Source organism: Pseudoliparis swirei, chromosome 13, assembly GCF_029220125.1.
Source record: "Pseudoliparis swirei isolate HS2019 ecotype Mariana Trench chromosome 13, NWPU_hadal_v1, whole genome shotgun sequence".
Lineage (NCBI taxonomy): Eukaryota > Metazoa > Chordata > Actinopteri > Perciformes > Liparidae > Pseudoliparis > Pseudoliparis swirei.
The window spans coordinates 298,414-320,632 of NC_079400.1; the positions used below are offsets into that span (position 1 = coordinate 298,414).

The 22,219-nt window shown below is 42.5% G+C and overlaps 2 protein-coding genes across 5 annotated transcripts; one reads left to right on the forward strand and one right to left on the reverse strand.

Annotated features, from left to right (window-relative positions):
• Positions 1-2,662: 2,662 nt before the first annotated feature.
• Positions 2,663-14,894, forward strand: med24 (mediator complex subunit 24). 2 transcript variants are annotated; one of them, XM_056429880.1, is made up of 26 exons: positions 2,663-2,739; positions 3,042-3,172; positions 3,277-3,359; positions 3,458-3,496; positions 3,575-3,648; positions 5,450-5,673; positions 5,993-6,104; positions 6,250-6,400; positions 6,713-6,826; positions 7,218-7,271; positions 7,441-7,523; positions 7,602-7,688; positions 7,888-7,987; positions 8,239-8,381; positions 8,498-8,541; positions 8,650-8,732; positions 8,898-9,076; positions 9,325-9,424; positions 9,841-10,016; positions 10,462-10,726; positions 10,826-11,007; positions 11,087-11,180; positions 11,342-11,441; positions 14,037-14,117; positions 14,208-14,356; positions 14,571-14,894. In XM_056429880.1, the coding sequence occupies exons 2-26, from the start codon at positions 3,043-3,045 to the stop codon at positions 14,685-14,687; spliced, it is 2,964 nt and encodes a 987-aa protein (XP_056285855.1). In that variant the 5' UTR covers positions 2,663-2,739; position 3,042; the 3' UTR covers positions 14,688-14,894. The 2 variants fall into 2 exon arrangements, with proteins under 2 accessions (XP_056285855.1, XP_056285856.1); XM_056429881.1 differs by having other exon boundaries at positions 8,504-8,541.
• A 94-nt stretch (positions 14,895-14,988) lies between these two features.
• Positions 14,989-21,730, reverse strand: csf3a (colony stimulating factor 3 (granulocyte) a). 3 transcript variants are annotated; one of them, XM_056429884.1, is made up of 5 exons: positions 21,082-21,730; positions 18,427-18,599; positions 16,296-16,403; positions 16,068-16,208; positions 14,989-15,981 (listed from the first exon to the last, which is right to left on the reverse strand). In XM_056429884.1, exons 2-5 carry the CDS (start codon positions 18,577-18,579, stop codon positions 15,790-15,792), a joined length of 594 nt encoding a protein of 197 aa, XP_056285859.1. In that variant the 5' UTR covers positions 18,580-18,599; positions 21,082-21,730; the 3' UTR covers positions 14,989-15,789. The 3 variants fall into 3 exon arrangements, with proteins under 3 accessions (XP_056285859.1, XP_056285858.1, XP_056285857.1); XM_056429883.1 differs by having other exon boundaries at positions 21,078-21,730; XM_056429882.1 differs by having other exon boundaries at positions 18,427-18,602; positions 21,078-21,730.
• Positions 21,731-22,219: the final 489 nt, after the last annotated feature.

A 22,219-nucleotide genomic window follows, 5' to 3' on the forward strand; every position in this document is an offset into this window, starting at 1 on the left:
CTCTTCTTTCCATACATATTTATTCAATTCGGTTAATTTACATACATGGAACGGTGCCTTGTCTTTTGTAGTGTAGACTATATTGCTTATTTTGGCTTCAGCATGCCCCACATATCCTGAAAAGATGTTTCTACGTTACCTGATTCTTAATTTTTTGTTTTATTCTTATTTTTAAACCTTCCTCTGTAGCAGAATTCCTTTTTAGTCTGAGCAGACCAATTTGTTTGTTTGATTAAGACTGAATTATTCACTAACAATTTTTTTTAATCTTATGCGAGGAGATGGTAGAAAATGCCTTGCTCACCAAACCTGGAGGTGAAGATGTCCTTGAAGAGTACAAAGTCAGAAAATTCGCTGAAGCACCGCACCCGTAGACAGCTTGTCAACATGTTGGCCATATGACTGAAATGCATGGGTAAGTGTTTCTTCAAAATATTGTAGAATTTATTTCCACGTTTTTTAGACGTCAAAGGACTAGTGATTTGTGCACATCTTTTATTTAAACTCTAGTCCTTAATTTGGTTGGATGTAAGTAGTTATCAGCACACACACCTTTTGCTTAATTATTATTATTGTTGGCATCTGTATGATCAACAGCTGAATCAAGACTTCACACTGCTGTTTGGTGCTGAGACGGCTTCCAAGATGCTCGAGAAGTGGGATACAGCATTCAAGCCCACGGTCATCAAAGAGGCCAAACACCTGACTCCGTCAACTGAGCTGTGCCAACTTCTGACAGCTGCGGAGAACCTTCTAGAATATGAACATACCGGTAAGCTACATGATATCCTGAATGTATTATCCAAATGGCTGGTGCTATTAACTTTGTGCATTTCAAGTACATATAAATGATTTGTTTTGCCTCATTTACTCCTGGTAGACTGAGACAGTGACATGGCTTCTCTGCTGCTGCTTCTCCATCTCTTGCCACCCACAGCTGGACAGAAGAGGATCAAAATAAGTCCCAGTGATGCAGTGGGAAAAATGTTGCATTGTCACAAGGTATGTGTGTCTCATCTGCGTAAATCCCACCATCCAGTTTTTCAGTTATATTAACTCAATAAAAAAGTGATTTAAGCTTGCAAAATAACAACTAATCTGAACGTCTCAATGTTGCAAACTTTACAACAGTTCTTCAAAAGCAAGGACTTTTTGGACACAGGAGCAAATCAACATTTATTTTATCTAACAGACTCAACTATGCAGTAAGCAGTTGAAAGCTTGCTAACTCTTCATTTTCCTACACTGCTTTAAAGTGATAATTCAAATTCTTATACACGCTTCACTGAGTGTTCCTTTTTCAAAATAAAGTGGGACTTAATTTGGGAGGAAGACACTTCCTGTGAAGCTCACATTTTTGCAACACAGGGCCAGATGACTGCTCAAATTGGAGGATCTATTAAACTCATGGAGCAACAAGTACCACTGCATGGCTAATAACTTGAGCTACGTTTTTCATGTTGTGTTTTTCAGTCATGCTGCAGCATCAGTGAACACCTGCTGGGAAGAGAGGCTAAACAACCGTACATCCTTGCTGTTGGCCGAAACAAAAACAGAATTGATGCCTTCTACATCGTTGTGGATAAACAGCTCATCCCCTGCCGAGCTACGAGCTCGTTGGGTGCTTTTGATGAACTATTTAAATCCCACTACGTGTTCAACCTGTCTTACGATGAAACTTTGGTCCCACTCTTCACCTTTGTGCAGACAACAGTCTACAACATCGATATTACAACAACAGATCAGTCTCCAAGAGTACGTGAGTTCCGGGCGAAGGTCTTGCACGTGGTTTAAAAATGAAGTGTTTCATTTGTGGTGTTGTACATGCGGCCTGCCAGGAGTTAATTTTTGTAAATGTGCATGATGGTGCTTTGAAGATATTTTCTGAATAAAATAAAAAGAATTGTATCAATAATTTATTGAAGTTCACTGTTTTTGGGGTGTAAGCATTTGACCGTATGTAGATATACAATTTTAGTGTTAAGAGTACATTTTTACATGGCATTAAACATGACGAGTGTTAGAAATCAACACTCTTACTGAAAGCAAACAACACAATTTAGTGTTAAAAGTACACTGCAATGTGTTATTAAATAACACCAAGAGTGTTAGAAATCAACAACAATTTAGTGTTAAAAATACACTTTTGCGTGTCTTTTAACAACACTCTAGGTGTTAAATATTAACACTATTAATGAGTTAAAATATTAACACTATGCAAAGTGTAAATTTAACTCTGAGCTGGGGTGGATTATATAAACACCAGCATAGTGTTGACATTAACACTATGAGAGTTAAATTCACACTTTCGATTTTGCTGTGTTAATGTTAGTATATGTAGTGTAGATGTGGGTTTTCTCAGCAAAATCAACTATTTAAGCATTAGATCTCAGTTAATGACAGGCGTGACGAGTCATTTGTAAACAATTCTTCAGTTGGTTAGTTTTGTCGTTTCGTTTTTTAATGACTGGGTTTATTGCAGGATGGATTGTTGCTCCCTGACTTTACGGGCTTTGTCTCTTGACTTTGGAAAGAGCGCCATCTTGCGCTGTTCTCGGGTGATTACTCCGCCATTGCTCCCCTCTCTGAAACCAATCAGCGAGGAGAATACTGGGACGCCAAAAGATTAACCAATGAGCGCGGACGTAGGTCACAGCAAAGATGGCGTCCTGTGTATTGTGAAGTGGAGAAGCTACAAACAAATATCTTTTATTTATTTTTTTTAACTGAAAAAGTCAGGTAAGCATCACGTTAGTAATTCCATATCGACTCTGGGCTTTGTCCTATTGTCCGCGGCACGCATCGTGTTCTGCAGCCATGGAGACATCTGTATCTTAACTCGGTAGTTCACGCTCATGAGTGACATCCGCAGCTAACGGCTAATGCTAGCTGCCAAATTATAGACAACGGAAGTTAGCTCGACTGAGTTCTATCTCAAATACAAGTGTATAGAACAATTGCTTTCATAGTCGTCTCTTCGGGTTTTAAAATACATATAAATATGAATACATATTTACAAAGAGTGTGTTTGTTTCTACCAGGATGAAGGTGGTCAATCTGAAGCAGGCCATTCTCCAGGCTTGGAAAGAACGATGGAGTGACTACCAGTGGGCCATTAACATCAAGAAGAACTTCCCCAAGGGAGCAACATGGGACTATCTGAACCTTGCAGGTTAGCTGAAAGACTGTGAAGTTCCCATCAAACTCATTAGTCCACGTAATACCAGTGATAGTTTGTCATTTCCATGTTGGATTCAAGTTCTGTTTGTATTTCAGAGGCCCTGATGGAGCAGGCGATGATTGGTCCCTCTCCCAACCCTCTTATTTTGTCTTACCTCAAATATGCTATAAGTTCCCAGGTGAGAGAAACATCTGTGATTTGGAAAGCGGTGTAAGTGTGTCAAACTGTGTTGATCTTATTTTAATACATTGTCAACGTCACTTTCTCTCTCCTTAGATGGTGTCTTATTCCAGCGTGCTCACAGCCCTCAGCAAGGTAATTTGTACTAATGATGGAATAATGCCGTTTATTATAAGATATGAGCGTTTTTCACGAATGTCTCTTTTCTCATAGTTTGATGATTTTTCCCGGGAGCTATGTGTAAAGTCACTGCTGGAGATAATGGACATGTTTTGCCATCGTCTCAGGTATGTAAAGTTAACCATGATAGTGTTGTGCATTCTCCATCCTTAGTGTTACCCATGGAACAAGTCTAACACACATATACATACATTTTCAGTTTTATGCCTCGTTTGAATGAAGACACAATCAAATTAAGCACATTATCAGGGTGTCCGCGGGTCCTTAAAAAGTCTTAAAAAGTCTTAAATTGCTTTTCCTAAAAATAAGGCCTTAAAAAGTCTTAAATTGTCTTAAATTCAGATTGGATTGGTCTTAAATTTTTTGGGTGTCATGTCATTACGAATATGAGGCAATCTGTTCTGCCAGGTCTAATATTTTGCTCCGGTCGCTCTGCGGTGTCTCTGGTGTCACCGGGGCCACGCACCTTCTCTTAAAGGGGCCCCGCGTATTCGGTCCCATCCCCTACAACGTGAAGCATCGGCTACTTTAGAAAACATGGGGGATGCAAGTTCAACAACGGCTTGAAAAGAACGAGTGTTTCTGGTCACGGTCGGTGAAATGCTTCTGAAGCTGCGTTATGTGTCGGGAGACTTTCCAGTGGTGGAATCTCACGTGCAGAGCAAGAAGCACAGAGACTAGCGAGGGCCGCCAGCAGCCCGCGGGGCTAGCTGCTGCTCCGCCGCTAGCAACGACGTCAACTACAACGCTGGAGGTCACCGGAGGAAATCCAGCGCCGTGCAACAAAGAGCTCATCACCGAAGTCCAACAGGGCGGTGCGTTCTTCATTCTGTTCCACGAGACTCTGGACCAGACCACCGCGAGCAGACAGCTGGACTTCATGTGCTCTCGGTGAAATGACCAGGTCCCGTCAGGATCCTGTGGAGCTCATGGGCCGTGACACGCCCAGGACCTACTTCAGCATCTCACAGTAAGTCTGCCATAAATATATATGTATTAACTATCCTCATGTATATGAGTATGTGTATCATATAGTTAAGCTTTACTCATGTGTCAAGTTAATAACCGCTATGGATAGGTGCACTACACATGAATTAGACTAATTAAAAATAGTTTTAAAATGCTAGAGTGGTGTTTACCTGTCAATATGTTTAAATAGTATACACTAGGCTCAAGGGATGGGTCACGTTGCTTAATTTGTAAAAATAGTATTCATTCATATTGATCCAGTCTGACATTAATCTGAAGTGGTGTCATGAAGAGATGTGTTGACTGTTGTTTGGCTAATGTCTGCCTTTTTTTTCTTTTCTTTTTCCAGGAGAATGGACCAAATGTCAACTGGAAGTTTTTTTTTATTCATACAGTTTGAAAAGGATTGTTTTCCTAGTATATTCACAAAAGCTCAGGAGTAGACATGAACCTGTGCACAAACATCCATCACATAGAGACATGATAACTAACTCACTCACACACACACATACATTCTATTATGTAAATGTATTTGCATTTTAAAAGCAGCTGGAAATGTTATTCATGTTATTTTATAGATTTTTTTATTCAAAAGGAACTATGTTGCACGTATTTTAAAAATATATTTATTTGATTTTATAGACATTTGTTCATGGGACTTAAATGTTCTAAAAATGTTGTATTAATAAATATAATTTACAACAGCAATGACATTTGTGTTATCCTTTTGCATTACACCATACTGTTAATTTTGAACAGACATCAGTGTGTTTACTTTGAATTAATTAATTTAGATTAATGTATATTTCCATCGGAAGTTAGGTCTTAACTAAGACCTAATTGTGTACTGTTTACCTACACTATTGCTTGTAAGAAGTCATACCCTTTTCTTCTATTTCAAACTATCTCTGACTCACTTCCTCTCGTCTCTGACTGAAGCTGTCACGGGAAAGCAGAGGAATGCATCGGGCTGTGTCGGGCTCTGCTCGGAGTGGTCGTGTGGCTGCTGCAGGGCTGTGCCTGGTACTGCGAAAGGCTCCGAGAACTGGGTTCATCAGCCAGCACAGAGGCCAGTCTGAGAGCCTGCCAGGAGAGGCTTTACAGTTTGATGAACAGCTCCAAGAACAGGGCCCTGGTCCACATCGCCCGGTTGGAGGAACAAGGTTGTGGTTGTGTGTGTGTGGGTGTGGGTGTGTGTGTGTGTGTGTTTACATAGAACTGTGCAAAAAAAACATTTAAGCACAAATATATATATATTTCTAAAATAATCCCTGTCAAAGTCACGTGAATTAAATTTGTGATCTTAATGTGACATTTGATGGAGTTTCGTAGAGAATTTTAGTCGCCTGTCATTGTCTTGATCACTTATATTATTTTCGATGTTGGATGATAGAATAGGCTCCCACTCCTGAAACAATACATGTTGGTCAAATCTTATCGTGCCAGACAGCTCACTGTGTTTCTGCTGCTGTTCCTCCACAGGGTCCTGGAGCAACGTAGAGCAATCGGTGCTGAAAGTGACAGAGGGCCTCGGCAGTATACCTAACCAGACTCTGAGAACAAAATTAGAGGAGAGCGTGTCACTAGTAAAAAGGTGAAGAGTCCTGTCTCTTGCCTAAATACATGGATCTAATTAACTTTGGCTAGAGGCTGCTCTGCCTAGACGTGGCAAGAAAGTTAATTTAAAGTACACACCAGAAATAAACTTTGTTTTTGCCTACTCTTTTCACTCTCCTCAGTATTCCCATGATGCTGTCTGAGCAGAGTGAGCCGAAGTTCCATGCCTCCTTTCCATCAGTCCACGCCTTCATTATGCTGGAGGGGACCATGAACCTGACCGGGGAGACACAGCCACTGGTGGAGCAGCTGATGATGATCAAGAGAATGCAGGTTAACGCAGCTGCAATGAAATGTCATGTTAAATCTTCCCTAGAGTTGCAGTGACTGAACAATCTTTTAATGCCTAGATATTAAGAAGGCTTGATAATTTGAACACGGTAAGGTCATTTCTTATAGGAGTGGCCGGTGTTGCATATCTCGCTAACAATAAAAAAAAGGGACGAGAGAGGTTGAAGATCAAACTAAATCCAGAGAGAACAACTTTTTGATTTTACTTGTGAAGACATGTCAAATTTTTCAGTTTCTTCTTGAAACAATTCCGGCACAAGTGGTAATAAGACTCAAATTCGTTGTCCTCCACAGCGAATCCCTGCGCCTCTGTTTGTCCTGGAGATCTGGAAGGCCTGCTTCACTGGCCTCATCGAGTCACCAGAGGGCACAGAGGAGCTCAAGTGGACTGCCTTCACGTTCCTCAAGGTCAGGAGAGCTGCTATCCGTCTGCGATCTGCCTCTGTCTTTCTTCTTTGCTTGGCCAGAGTGTTTAACAGGCTTTGGACTTGAGGTTAATTAAATGCTGATGGTCTGCGAATTTCTTTCATAAAAATGATATATAAATACATTTTATGTTGGTATGTTCATTTCCTCTTTTTGGTTTGTATTGGCAGTATTATTGCCACACTAGTCTTAAATAGACTCTCATTTGACTGAAGTGACTTGAGTTTATTGTTGTCATGAATTTAGTATAAAATAGTAACTGATTTACATCTGATAAAAGGAAACTGAGACCAGATCACATAAGTGTTGTCGTATCTGTGCACATAAAAACTCAGCCACACTTAAAGAAATGAATTTCTTGTTTCTTTGTCAGATCCCACAAGTTCTTCTGCGACTAAAGAAGTATCCTCAGAATGACAAAGGACAGGTACAACAACGGACTCGCTGATGTCTTTCTAACAAATTAACACACTGGCACAATCGTGAGCTTTTAGTATCTCTAAGCAGCCATGGTAAAATAAAATATATAACTACGTTTAAAAATGTAATGTGATGTAACCTTCACTCTTTAAAAACATGGCTAATGTATCTTCCAGGACTTCATGGAGGATGTGAATATTGCCTTTCAGTTCTTACTCAAGCTCACACCATTACTGGACAAAGCGGATCAGAGATGCAAGTAAGTGCTCCCAAAGTCTTCCCCTCCTGTGATGTCACCGTGAGACGCTTATCGTGTTCCTTGTGCCTCCTCCCACAGTTGTGACTGCCTTGGCATGCTCCTGCAGGAGTGTAACAAGCTCGGTCTGCTGTCGGATCCGAATACGACCTGTCTCACTTCAAAGCGGTACGGGTTGCCACCCCACCATGTGATGCACGTCTCTTCATAAAAAAGACAATTAAAGCATTTTTTAAAATCGTTTTTTCCTTCTTTTCTGAATAATTTTGTTTGTTAACATGAATGAAGTTTAGTTCCCCCATATTGACACAATACACCATCTCCCCTTCACCCCGTGTCTCTCTCTCTCCTCTTCCCCTCCTTTCAGGGAGTTCGCCCCGAGGTTAAAGACAGCAGAGAATGCCAACATCCAGCCGAACCCGGGGCTCATCCTGCGAGCTGAGCCCACTGTCACTAATATTCTCAAGGTAGAGCACGGTTCCCTGTTTTTACAGGGCGTTCCCAGTGCAGTGTGCAGCTTGTATGATATGAAGTCTGTCGCTGTCAGGAAGTGTCTCATCTCAGGGAGACAACGAGGTGCTGAGAAAACTAGAGTCAAATGTCATGTGTCAGTGAATACAGGTGGCTCGCAAAGATCGCAGAACTACAATGAATGCACCTTTTTTGTTTTTCTTATCAAAGCATAAATGAGGATAACTGTTCCTATCTCGTTCATTAGACGGTAGATGCAGATCACTCCAAGTCTCCCGAGGGCCTTCTGGGCGTCCTGGGCCACATGTTGTCTGGAAAGAGCCTCGATCTGCTCCTGGCAGCAGCAGCAGCCACCGGGAAACTCAAGTCCTTTGCCCGGAAGTTCATTAAGTGAGTAAATGCAAAATAGAGTTAAAGTGGCGACGAGTATTCCCCTCGGTCACCAGAATGCTGACTTTGTTTTGTTGACTTTCATTTTTATTTTGTATTTTGTTTCTCCCTTTCTGTTCTAGGCTCAACGAGTTTCCGAAACACATCAGCGGCGAAGGATGTAAGTTCAAATGCAAGAGTGGCGTGTTCCACTGTGTGGGAGTGTCTCTCCTCGGTGACGTATTGTTGATTTAAATGAGATGCTAACTCTGAGACCCCCCCTCTTCAGCCAAGTCGGCGTCCGTGCGGGCCCTGCTCTTCGACATCTCCTTCCTCATGCTCTGCCACGTGGTGCAGACGTACGGTTCGGAGGTTAGTTCATGACAGAAACGGACTCATGATGTTCAAGAGTATTTATTCTAGCCGGCTCTTTCATGGCGAGGCCACACTGCTGCTCGCTGAACGTAATGCCGTGGATTTGATGACATCATCTCTGACCGATTGAGTCCCCGGCTGCCATGTCTCGCTCCTCTCCAGGTGATCCTGTCTGACCCCAGCCCTTCAGGGGAGACGCCCTTCTTCGAAACATGGCTGCAGACGTGCATGCCTGAAGAGGGCAAGACTCTGAACCCAGACCACCCCTGCTTCAGGCCGGAGCCCAGTAAAGTGGAGAGCCTGGTCACCATGCTGAACAACTCCTTAGAAATGAAGCTCGTGTAAGTGTTCATACTTTATTCGTCTTTACTGTCAATGACGTGACATACTTTACGCAACTGATGAATCTGGCATCTATTAATGTTGATGAAAGAAGAAAATGTATTCTCACTACACAGTGAAGATTCATATCAAATATTATATTTAATAAGGATAATTTCTTTTTTCAATGTAGATCCTCGCTTTGTTTCATCTTCTATTGTCCCGATGAATGCTGTAAATATGGACGTCTGTTTCTCTGTTGTGCCAGCCAGGTGAAGTGGCATGAGATCTGCCTGAGCACGCCGGCAGCCATCTTGGAGGTTCTGAATGCGTGGGAGAACGGGGTCCTCTCCGTGGAGGCAGTGCAGGTCTGTTCCACTTCAAGGCTCGTACTCTTTCCATTCTTTGTTCTTCTTCGTCCGCCTGTTGCCTGGGAATCCTCAGTGAGTTGGTCACATGATGCCCAGGCGGAACCAGTAACCTCCCTGACCACACGACATGCCTGTTGGTTTTCCTTCTTTTGATTGATTACTCGAGTGAATCTGACGTATTATGTGGAAATTGACGTGTAAAAATGTGTGAGAACTTGCAACAGCAGTGACATCCTTTAGTTGTAGTCGACTTCTCTTTTTTTTTTTCTCCCTCCTCCATTCAAGGTTTTGTATCACGCGATGTGGACCGATGTTGTTTTAGTCATAATCATTCTCCTTCCCCGTACCCCGCACTCCTCTGACCACATCCATCCTTCCTCTTTTTTCTCGCCGTCATCTCTTCCGGCGTGTAGAAGATCACTGACAACATCAAGGGGAAAGTGTGCAGTATGGCAATCTGCGCGGTGGCCTGGCTGGTGGCCCACGTCAGGATGCTGGGGAGGGACGAGCGGGATAAGCCCCAGACGATGATCCGGCAGCTCGTGACCCCGCTGTACGGGGAGAACACGCTGCAGTTCTACAATGAACGGTACGAACACTGACTCGTGCTCCACGGCCTCCTCCCATGCTCAGTGGTGGTCTCCCTCACCGTCAGTCAGGGTTCACACGCTCATGGAAAACCTGGAAAAGTCATGGATTTTTTAAATGATTATTTCCAGGCCTTGAAAAAAGGAAAAGTCTTTGAAATGTGTCATATTCATATGTTCATTTACACAGTTTGATTAAAAGAATAAACATGTTCATACATATTTATACTTTTAATCAAACTATTGTCTCAAACTATTTAAGGTTTATAATAATAATAATTCAAACTTATATAGCGCTTTTCTAGATACACAAAGACGCTTCAGCGTATACTCGTGTATACGCCGAGATTTCACAAAATGTTTGTTCATGAAACGTTTGTTTGAAGACGTGGAAGTCCATTGGTCAACATGCGTGTGAACCCTGATCAGTATGTTCTCTCTCACCAGCGTCATCATCATGAGTTCCATCATGGAGCACATGTGTGCCGACGTCTTTCAGCAAACCGCCGCCACCCTGCGCCCCCCGATGGAGGGCCAGGAGCCGATCCCCTACCGCAACCTGCTGCCGGCCAAAGACCCCATCCACGTGGCCCTCAGCAAGCAGTTCCAGACGGTGCTGCGCAAAGGCTGGGTGGACAGCCGGGCCCTGCATCTGTTCGAGAGTCTTCTCAACATGGGAGGCGTCTTCTGGTTCACTAACAATTTGGTGAAGGTGAGAGGACCCAAACATATGACCCAATAGTTGATCGTTCATTAATTGACCGCTGCTTGTGAGCTCAGACTAAAGGTCCACCCATTAAACACATTTCAGGAGCTGCTGAAGGAGACTCGACAGGAGTGGGCCGATCGCGTCGTGGAGTTGCTCTACAGCATCTTCTGCCTGGACACCCAGCAGATCACCCTCACCCTGCTGGGTACCATCCTGCCCGACCTGCTCACAGACTCCGCCCACTGGCACAGCCTGACAGACCCACCTGGAAAGGCGCTGGCCAAGTAAGAGGAGCGCGATACCTCGGCCGGTTGGTGTGTATTGGAGATCGGTGTTAACTTTACTCTCCGGGCAACTCCCCAGGTTGTCGGTGTGGTGCGCACTCAGCTCGTACTCCACCCACCACAAAGGCTCGTTCTCGGCTCGTCAACGCAAAAGGCAGCGCGAGGATATTGAGGTAAAACATTCTTGTGTGGTGGGTCTCTCATTTGGTATGTCACTCTTGAAAATATATTTTTTTCAGCGTGAATAAAATGCTGTGTTGAATGAAGTCTGTGAATCCTGTGATTTGAATTCCGTCTCCTTGATCTCTAGTCTAATCTGTTTTATTGGCCGCAGGACTACAGCAGCCTGTTTCCCTTGGATGACACTCAGCCGTCTAAACTCATGCGTCTGCTCAGCTCCAATGAGGATGAGCCTGCTGCCCTTTCCAGTCCAGGTCAGTCTATTAGTGTCTGGGTTTTTATACACGGTTGAATTCTGAAGCCTCTGAAGTCATTTCTGAGGTGGAGATTATGCGGATACCTGACGGGCCTCCTAAGACCCGGTTACCAGCGAGTTGCTTCTTGTTGGCACTTTCAGCTGAATCAGATGCGCGTCGATAAGCCTGTCTCGGCATTTATGATCTGTTCAGTGTCTTAAGCCGGCAGCAGGTTCTGACTTGAGCGCTGTAGTTTTGTGAGTTTTTTTGCTCTGAACAATGTTAAACAACAGGAGCGAGATTTGTCTTTTGTGATAATGGGCTATACAAAATAAACTGAATTGAATTAGATTGATTTTAAGAGGCATTGTGGAGCTAAACTACGCTCATGATCCATCAACCTGACTCACACCGTTTGCATTCAGCTTTGGGATTTTTCACTTTGCGCCACAGCTACATAAATGCCTTTCCAGACGGGGGGTTATAGATCAGTGTGTTGCATGACTTGGCAAAAACTTGAATGAGCTACTTTGCTTGTTATACTGAAACTGAGTTTTCTTCTCTTTCTTTTTTTTCTTCCCCAAACGTCAACTGAGTTCAATTCAATTCAATTCAGTTTATTTGTATAGCCCAATTTCACAAATTACAAATTTGTCTCGGAGTGCTTTACAATCTGTACACATAGACATCCCTGCCCCAAAACCTCACATCGGACCAGGAAAAACTCCCAAATAACCCTTCAGGGGGAAAAAAAGGGAAGAAACCTGGAGGAGAGCAACAGAGGAGGATCCCTCTCCTAGGATGGACAGATGCAATAGATGTAATGTGTACAGAAGGACAGATTTAGAGTTAAAATACATTCAATGAATATGACAGAGTGTATGAATAGTTCATAGTAGGCATATTCCACGATGGAGACCTCCACGATCCATCAGGCAGATGGCGGTGGGGAGGAGGAGGGCGGAGTCTCAACAGGACAGTGGCGTAGTCATGAGCAGGAATTCCACGACCCAGACGATCCATCAGGCAGATAGATCTATGCCGTCTCATAGGGTCCGATGACCCCATGAGACGAAAGTCAAAAGGACTTCCGGGAGAAAGCAGAGTTAGTAACGTGTGATTGAGAGATGAAAATTCATCCTTAAGGAGAGAAAAAGAGGAGATAGGTACTCAGTGCATCCTAAAACGTCCCCGGCAGCTATAAGCCTATAGCAGCATATCAAGTGGCTGGACCAGGTGAACCTGATTCAGCCCTAACTATAAGCTCTGTCAAAGAGGAAGGTCTTAAGTCTACTCTTAAACGAGGTGACTGTGTCTGCCTCCCGGACTGAAATTGGAAGCTGGTTCCATAAAAGAGGAGCTTGATAACTAAAGGCTCTGGCTCCCATTCTACTTTTTAAGACTCTAGGAACTACAAGTAGTCCCGCATTTAGTGAGCGTAGCTCTCTAGTGGGGCAATATGGTACGACAAGCTCCTTAAGATATGATGGAGCATCACCAATCAAGGCTTTGTAGGTTAAGAGAAGAATTTTAAAAGTGATTCTTGATTCCACCCATTCCTTTTGAAAAGACATGTCCTGTCTAGACAAGTCCTTTGGAAGATGATCCTCTCATACTGGATGTTTTGGCTGGACTCATGAATCAATTTATACCTGAAGCAATAGATTTTAAAATCTATTAATACAAAATCATTATACATATATATATATATAATTATTACCTTCGCATTGAAAATGCCGGAAGGTTATGTTTTGATCGCCGTGTATTTATTTATTTATTTATTTATTTATTTATTTATTTGTATGCGTGTTATTCGCAAAACTCAAAAAGTATTGAACCGAATCGCATACAATTTGGTGGGATGATTGTTTATTATCCGGGGACCAGTTGATTAGATTTTGGGATCGATCGGGTCAAAGGTCAAGGTCAAAGGTCATGAACAGGTCAAAATCTTTCGCAGAACTCAAAAAGTATTGAACCGAATCGCATGAAATTTGGTGGGATGATTGTTTATTATCCGGGGACCAGTTGATTAGATTTTGGGATCGATCGGGTCAAAGGTCAAGGTCAAAGGTCATGAACAGGTCAAATCTTCTTGAATCACATGGAATTTGGTGGGATGATTGGTTATTATCCGGGGACCATTTGATTAGATTTTGGGAGCAATCGGGTCAAAGGTCAAGGTCATGGAAAGGTCAAAATCTTTTTTTTACCATAGCACGATACATTTTTGTCCAATTGGCATGCAACTAATGCCAAAATGTTCATAATTCAATGCCTAATCTTGTGATATGCGAAGGTATGCGCTCTACCGAGTGCCCATTCTAGTTTTATATATTTATATATTTAATTGTTTTGTCTTCAATGATATCGGTGGAGTAAATTGCACTTACTTTTGGTGTGATATAATAATCGTCTTTAGAAGAAATATAAATGATTATTTTAGGAACAGGAAGATTATGTAAGAAGGCAGTGCAGGGAAGCCTTTTTGACTTTCACAACCAATTACCATTTTCTCAATCGAGTACTTTAACGCTGAGCTTCAACTTCCTTGTTGACGTTCAGTTTTGTGTCGAAATGGAAACTAAAATGTCTGTTTCTCACGCGTCATAGGAGACCGATCTATGAGCAGTTCCCTCTCTGCCTCCCAGCTCCACACTGTCAACATGAGGGACCCTTTAAACCGAGTCCTGGGTGAGACCCCTCGCCTGCCACATCCCATGAGCACACGCTCACACACACATGAATACGTTGCGTTAATACACCCTGTCGCCTTTTCCACAGCCAACCTGTTCCTCCTCATCTCCTCCGTCCTGGGCTCCAAGATGGCGGGACCTCACACCCAGTTTGTCCAGAGTTTCATGGAGGAGTGCGTCGACTGCCTTGAGCAGGGAAGTCGCGGCAGCATTCTGCAGTTCATGCCCTTCACAATGGTGAGTTATGGGCTGAGACGGGAAGCGCCTGGGAGGGGAGGCCGAGATAAGGAGGGAGATGAGAGGCTGTTGCATCACACGTTATCGGGGGGGAAAGGTTTGGAATTTTGCAACACGTTGAGAACTTGAGTTACGTTGGGGGTTCTGTTGCTCACATCTCAAATCACTGAGCCCATGTTCTGGTGCCCCGGCGCTGGTCTTTCTGTGCGTCCAGGTCTCTGAGCTGGTGAAGCTGCCCGCTCTGGCCAAACCTCGAGTCGTCCTGGCCATCACTGACCTGACGCTGCCGCTGGGGAGGAGAGTGGCGGCCAAGGCCATCTCCGCCTTGTAAGCAGTGGGTTTGAATTTACATCGGCACCAAATCAACCCCCCCACACACACACACACTCTCCCAAAGTGGGTGAAGTATAGCTGTGGATCATTCATTTAAAGGGATTCTTTTTATGTCCATTCTGTCTCTGTGAACACTGTTTTGCTATTGTGTTTTTTTATTCTGTCACACTTAAAAGAAAAGTGTAAATACGTTTGGAAAAAACAACATTGGCGATCCTCCGTTTCTGCTTGCCTGTATTCACGCCTTTTAGTGTGTGTGTGTGTGTGTGTGGACATATTATGGTTACGTCATATTTGGGACATGAGATGTCACCTCTGTGATGATGATCACATGCTAGCGAGGCTAACGCATGACGCTACGTCATCGCCTCTTGCAACACTTCCTCCAGGAAATCTGTCTGACACGAAAGCTATTATTTCACTTTTAGTTGCACTTCTGTTACAATATTTCCTCCAGTGGAATTTTGATGTATTTTTTTGAGAGCACGTGTCTGCGTGACCCACTGCCCGTGTGCTCGATGTGTCATTATGTATCGTCCTTCACAACAAGAAATGGTTCCTTTTTTCAGCATTTAACTTTTTATTTTTATTGAATCGTCAGAAAATATAAACACACGGTACAGGAAGAGATTCATACAAAAATATTTAGTTCCAGTTAAAAAGTTTACAGAGTGTGTAATTAATTCCTAAACGTACACCCAATCCCCTGAAATGAGTTAATCGTTGATAAAGTTCATAAATATTAAGCTGTCGTTAAAAGTTTTTCTAAAAATCCTTTTTATGAAAATTGGCGATGGAAAGAAATTAAAAGTTTAGGTTTTTAATGTTGAAATGATAAACTATATATTTTTATTGTCAGACGGGAGGACGATGATGATGTTTCAGTTACTGATGAAGAAAGGAACAAAAAAACTGAAGGATACAGAGTTTTATCATAAATATATTACCCAAATAAATATTCCATAAATAAATATATAAATATATTTTAAAAATAACAATCATTTAACAGAGAAATAAATAAATATTATGATAAAAAAATAAATAAAGCCAGAATAAAGTCTGTTTTGGACATGAACCCAAATCCGTCACAGCGTGGCTGGTCAGCTGTCCGACTCGTCCTCGCCGCTCCGGTCCAGACTCCGGAGGCAGCGGACCGCGTCCTGCCCGAAGGACTGGAGCTGCACCAGAGTCAGGTGTGCCGCCACCTGAACGTCGTATTCTCCCGGTAGACGCAGAGCCACAGACGTTGACGAGGGCAGCGCCGCCGCCGCCGCTTGGGCCATTTTCAGCATCTGCAGGGCACAACAACAAGAACAACGACATGATGAATGTGCCTCAGTCAGGATTGTTTCCAAGAGGTTTAGAGGTCATATTCTACCTTATTGATCTGAATGACGAGGTCTTTGATGTCAGCCTGCAGCCCAGTGACTTGGTCTGTGTTTGGCAGCCGAGGAGAGACGGCGCTCAGCAAGGCCCGGTGCAGCTGGAAACCCTCGGACATGCGTATCAAACTGGTCTCCTGCAGTGGGAAAGAATAGCAGCGTCACGTTATCGCTTCTCCAGCCATCATCTGACCTCAGCGACTGATCCCCTGCTGGATGCTTACCACCGTGAAGTTGTCTGACACCGCCCTGAGCACCGGAGCAGAGGGGATGCCTATGGTGGACGCCATGAACACCAGCATGGCGTTTTCTGAAGAGTTGAGTTGTAGCGTCTGGTGGAGAAAGAAGGGAGGTGTTATGTGATATAAATGGCAGCTTGGCAAGCACAAACCACCTTGATATGCATATGTGGGCCTATTTACTTTATTTAAAAGTGAAGAAAAAACTGGTGGCAAAAGTATTCTCATACAGGTAATATCACAAAAAATATGACAATCCAAAGTAGGGGAGAGCGGGGTAATGTGAGACACCCCCTGTATCTAGGCAAAGGAACCCATTTGTGGTAATGTGAGAATTATGTTTTCAAGCCCCTCCCATGAAAAAGAAGTGGTGCTGGTGCTGTGTTAAGTATGTTTTTTCACAAAAATTAGTTTTTTGCATGTAAAAGTAAATTTTCCTGCTGTGAACTAAATCAACTTTTGTGTCAAAACAAATTGATTTAGGTAGAAAACCATATATCATACATGTCGATGAACCTCTAACATATACAACCATGTGATTGATGCGAGCTGAAGATTAGCCTGAATGGCTAAGATATGTTGTTTTTTCTAAAATAGTGTCTGTGGGGTAAAGTGAGACAAATGTTATGGGGTAAAGTGAGACAGTTTACCCCAAGTTAAGTTTCGTCTTAACATATTTGAGTGTAATATTACATTAATTATGTTGTATTTGTAATATCATAAACATTGTAGAAAAGCCATCATGCCAAGAAACTACACCAGGAAGACAACATGGGGCCAAACACCCCTTGCAGAGATGGAGAGTGCAGCCGCTGAGGTCATGCAAGGACATGCACAACCGTTCAAAAGTTTGGGATCACTTAGAAATGTCTTTATTTTTCAAAGAAAAGCACTGTGCAATTATGTTAGCACAGCTGAAAACAGTTATGCTGGTGATATAAGCTATACAACTGGCCTTCCTTTGAGCTTGAAGTTTGAAGAACAAAATTAATACTTCAAATATTAATCATTATTTCTAACCTTGTCAATGTCTTGACTATATTTTATATTAAATTTTCATTTCATTTGATAAACAAAAGTGAGTTTTCATGGAAGACACAAAATTGTCTGGATGACCCCAAGCTTTTGAACGGTAGTGTAAGTCCTTAAGAAAAGCTGGAAGGGATAGAAATATTGACAAGACAACCCTCAAAAGATTTATAAAGAAAAATAGAAAGGGGAAGTAAAATCAGTATCCTGGGGTGCAGTAGCTGAGGCAAAGAGAATATTTACAGATGAGATGGAGGAGGAGCAAACACTTGAAACAACTAGCTGACCAGTTCCATGGCCTTGCTCCAGTTAATTGGCGTGAATCTAATTAGTTCTATCTGTCATTTGATTGTTAATTAAAATATTTTTGCATTATATTTTGTTGTATAGGATTTTGTTCGGAGTTACTTTCAAGTGTTTAAATAAATGTGCTTAATTGATCTTAATCTCCATGATTCTATTACTAGTCCGATATTAGTTTTGGAATGTGTAGTTGTCAATCTAGCTGTCAGGATTGTAACTATTACAACATGTGTTGTTATGGTAGTTTTAAAATGGAAAAAGTAAGTGGATCACTTTACCCCCTTGACTTCTCAGGTCTGTCTCACTTTACCCCAGCTTAGGGGTAAAGTGAGACACGAGGGGAGCAAATGTAAAAAGTGTATCACATTGCCCCGCTCTCCCCTACTATTTTCTTGTCTTTTGGGTAGTTTAATATGGATGATGCATTTTATGAGATAAGTATATTTATTATATGTACTGCCCGATCTGTAAAGTGATTAGTAACTGTATCTTTTAAAAAATGATTGTAGTACATGTAAGTAACTAAATGCAAGCACCGTAAATGTGAAGTTCAAATATGTGAACTAACTGAAGGTAAAGGTTTGTCAAGGAAAATAGGAAATAGGACCTCGATTTCGAGATTAACGCTGGTCCTTTTTTAATTTTTGTTTAGCAACAGCAGCTCAAACGTATCACATAATTATTCTATTGAGAACGTCCTCCAGTGATTTGCTGCAGAGCCACAGACACGAAACCCCGTTGGCCCGCCTGTCAGACAGCGAGAGGGGCACAGTGCGCGGCTCACCTCGGCGTGGACGCAGGACGCGTGCGCGTCGGGAATGGAGCGCAGGATCTTCAGGGCCAAGCTGCGGCTCCTCTGCACGAGGTCCTGGAACTGCTCACCCTCGACGAGCGCGCTCCTGTCGGGCAGAGCTGCGCCGCGGGCCAACGCGGCCATGTAGCAGGGAATGGCGAAAACTGCTGGAGGACAAATGAAAACGTCAAACTCAAAAACTGAAGAGCGAGAAAGAGAGCGCGGGGAGAGAGACCTCTGCTGCAGCTCTGGGCTTGTCTCCCCCAGGCGCAGTGGCTGAGTTATGAGAAGAGTCACTGATTGTAATGTGAAACCTCAGCACACAAACAAAGTGACTGCAGCTCCATAAACATAGCTAATGTAAGAGTTTGAACAGATGTCCACTCAACAGATATGTTTACTCCTTAAACAGACCAGATGCTCTGCAGCACTCAGATAATCCACGAGCTCCAGATGATCAGCAGAGGAAGAGAAAGCATCTTTTTACAAGTATTGCCTCACCACTACTCACCAATCAGGATGTCCATGGCCTGCGTTGAGGAATGTCCTCAAGTATTTACCTCTAGTGAGCACAATGATTGACAGTGCAAGTATAGTCGTATATATAGCAGGCCCCTGGAGAGGGATTTCCCATTATTTGTTCATTTGAAGAAGTCTTGTTATGACTGTCAGCAGATTTCCATTCTCTTTCACTTTGAAATGTAAAAGCCTTGTCATTGTTTTGAGAACCTAATTTAATTGGATCCATGGATTATGATGACAATATTGGATTCTTAAGAGCTGTATTTTTATATTTTAAAGGATTTGTCAAGCATAATGCACCCACAAATTCATTTACATAAAAAACTACAAATGTAAAACAACAAAGAACTGTTACGATTAACAGAAAATCAAATGTTAAAGATAAAAAAATGAAATACTTTTTTTTCCCAGAAGGATGAAATGACATACATTTTAAAATAAAAGGGTGCAAGTAGTTGGAGATGACTATCAATTATGTAATTACATTGTTGTGTAAGTCTCCAAACTAACACAATTCAAGACAATTTTAGGAACTGGAATCCCGTCATTACTGATTTTTTTACATTGATGTAACAGATTGTGTAGTTAAATATGAGTCCCCAAGTTGCACAAAACTATTTGAAAGTCATACCAAACGAGATCTAGAGGAAACAAGCCTTCCCTCAGACCGCCGTTACAGAGGGAAGTTGAAATTGAAAGTGTTGTGAAGCTTAAATCACAATCTTACTGAAATCCAGGTTTTTCTGGAGGAAGTTTGTTCTCCCCTTATGATGTCTGGTCACCCTGCGTGTTGTTGTTTAGCCAATGTGACTTCTCTTTGATGAATGACTTGTTGCTCTGTCTATTAATAGTTTGTAGAATTTTACATCTTATTCAATTCAGTTTCAATTCAGTTTATTTGTATAGTCCAATTTCACAAATTACAAATTTGTCTCGGAGTGCTTTACAATCTGTACACATAGAAATCCCTGACCTTTGACCTCACATCGGACCAGGAAAAACTCCCAAATAACCCTTCAGGGGGAAAAAAGGGAAGAAACCTTCAGGAGAGAACAGAGGAGGATCCCTCTCCAGGATGGACAGAACAATAGATGTCATGTGACCAGAAGGACAGATCTTATATGTTCACTCAGAAGTATCTCACAATAGCTTAAAGAAAAGAGCATAATTACAGACATTATGTTTTACCTGTTGACCCTGTTGCATCAATTAGAAAGATCTGATGTTCATCTTACCTCAGAGTCCTTGATCAGGTTCAACCTTAGTGAGTTCACCTTTATGTATAATTCCGTTCTATAGGTAACAACAATGCTTCATAGATACAAGAGTGCCACCTGGTGGAAGAAGGCCTCTCCCTCAGCTCTGTGGTTACACTGCAAACACATGTTGGCTTGCATTGATTGCGTTCATAAATCTCTCCCAGTAATCAAAGTGGAGTGGAAGACTAAGCGGAGCAGACATTGCAGTGAAAATGTAAAACAGTTTTGAAACTGTAATAAATTTGATGCAGATGAACTTTCAGCTGGAAACACTTGTATATTATTCTAACAGAGAGTTAGATAAGAACATCAATATCATGTCTGTATGCTAAGTATGAAGGTGTTGTCGCGAAAGGGTTAGCTTAGCATAAAGACTGAAAGTAGGGGGAAACGGCTAGCGTGGCTCTTTCCAAAGGTCAAAAGGTCAGCCTCTGACACTCACTAATTACACGGTCTGTTTTGTTTGTTCCATCCGTAAAAAGACTGTTCGGGAGCCTCCATGAAGCTGTTGCCACGGTAAAGAGATAAATCTGTAGCCCATCGGCCACTTCTAGCCTGTGGATTGGTGAGCAGGAAGTGACTGTTGGCTTCCTCCTGTTATATTGAGACACACCGAGCGAGATGTTTCCCCTTTTCCCAGTCTTAAACTAACTGGCTCCTGGCTCCTGGCTAATATGTTCCACACATGCTGGTGGTATTGATCTTCTGATCTAACTCTCTGCAAGAAAGATAATAAGCGCATTACCCACATTGTCAGTCCGCCTGTTTCACCACCTCAAGTGGTCCATTTAATCCTCATTTAAAAATGGTCACATCTAGACTCATACCATTGGGGTGGGAGTGTAGTCAGAGTGTAATTACCCACTGGGTCGGGCCGGTGCCTCTGCTGTCACGGATCGGCTTGCTTCCCTTGATCAGTCGGTGTAGCTTCGTAACATCTCGCCATGCTTGATAAACTGTGAAGTGAAGCCATCAAATCTGATCCCTGACATCCACACTCCAATCAATCCTGCACATGAAAGGAGGGCATTCTCCCCGGCCGAGGCCTCCCTCCACGGCCCCCGACAATGACCCAGTTGGAAACACGATGTGCTTGTTCGCCTTAGGCTGGGGAGAGAAACGCTGCACAAGCACGTCCTGGCTTTTTAACCCGTAAACTTCTAATCCGATGCCTCATTTCATCCAGAACGTCGTGCCACCTTTGAACCTGCTTGTGTAAATGTGATAATTAGAACTATTGGATTTCAATTAGATTTCATAAGATGTATTTGTAGATTTTAGAAGCCTTGTGGTATCAATAGGAATGTGAATTACAGTTCTGTAGGGATGAACGATGCTCCTCGGCAGGCATTTAGAAGAAGGAGCCACAGGTCAATCTGAAGGGATTGAAGAGGTGTTGTAAAATGACAGATTATCCACATGAAAACCCCCCTCACCTCTTAAATCTCCTATCTTTTGTGACACACTGATTATTTATATACATATATACAGGGAGCCATTAAAGGGCGTGATTTTAGAGAGCCCAAAGATGGCTGTAAAATTACTACAGATTTTATGTTAATCCTGGGTCTGTGGACTACTTTCACAAAAGGTGTTTAATGAAAGATATTATTCAATTCAATTCAGTTTATTTGTATAGCCCAATTTCACAAATTACAAATTTGTCTCGGAGTGCTTTACAATCTGTACACATAGACATCCCTGACCTTTGACCTTTGACCTCACATGGGATCAGGAACAACTCCCAAATAACCCTTCAGGGGGAAAAAAGGGAAGAAACCTTCAGGAGAGAACAGAGGAGGATCCCTCTCCAGGATGGACAGATGCAATAGATGTCATGTGACCAGAAGGACAGATTTAGAGTTTAAATACATTCAATGAATATGACAGAGTGGATGAATAGTTTATAGTAGGCATATTCCACGATGGAGACCTCCACGATCCATCAGGCAGATGGAGGTAGAGAGGAGGAGTGGGCGGAGTCTCAACAGTGGGCGGAGTCT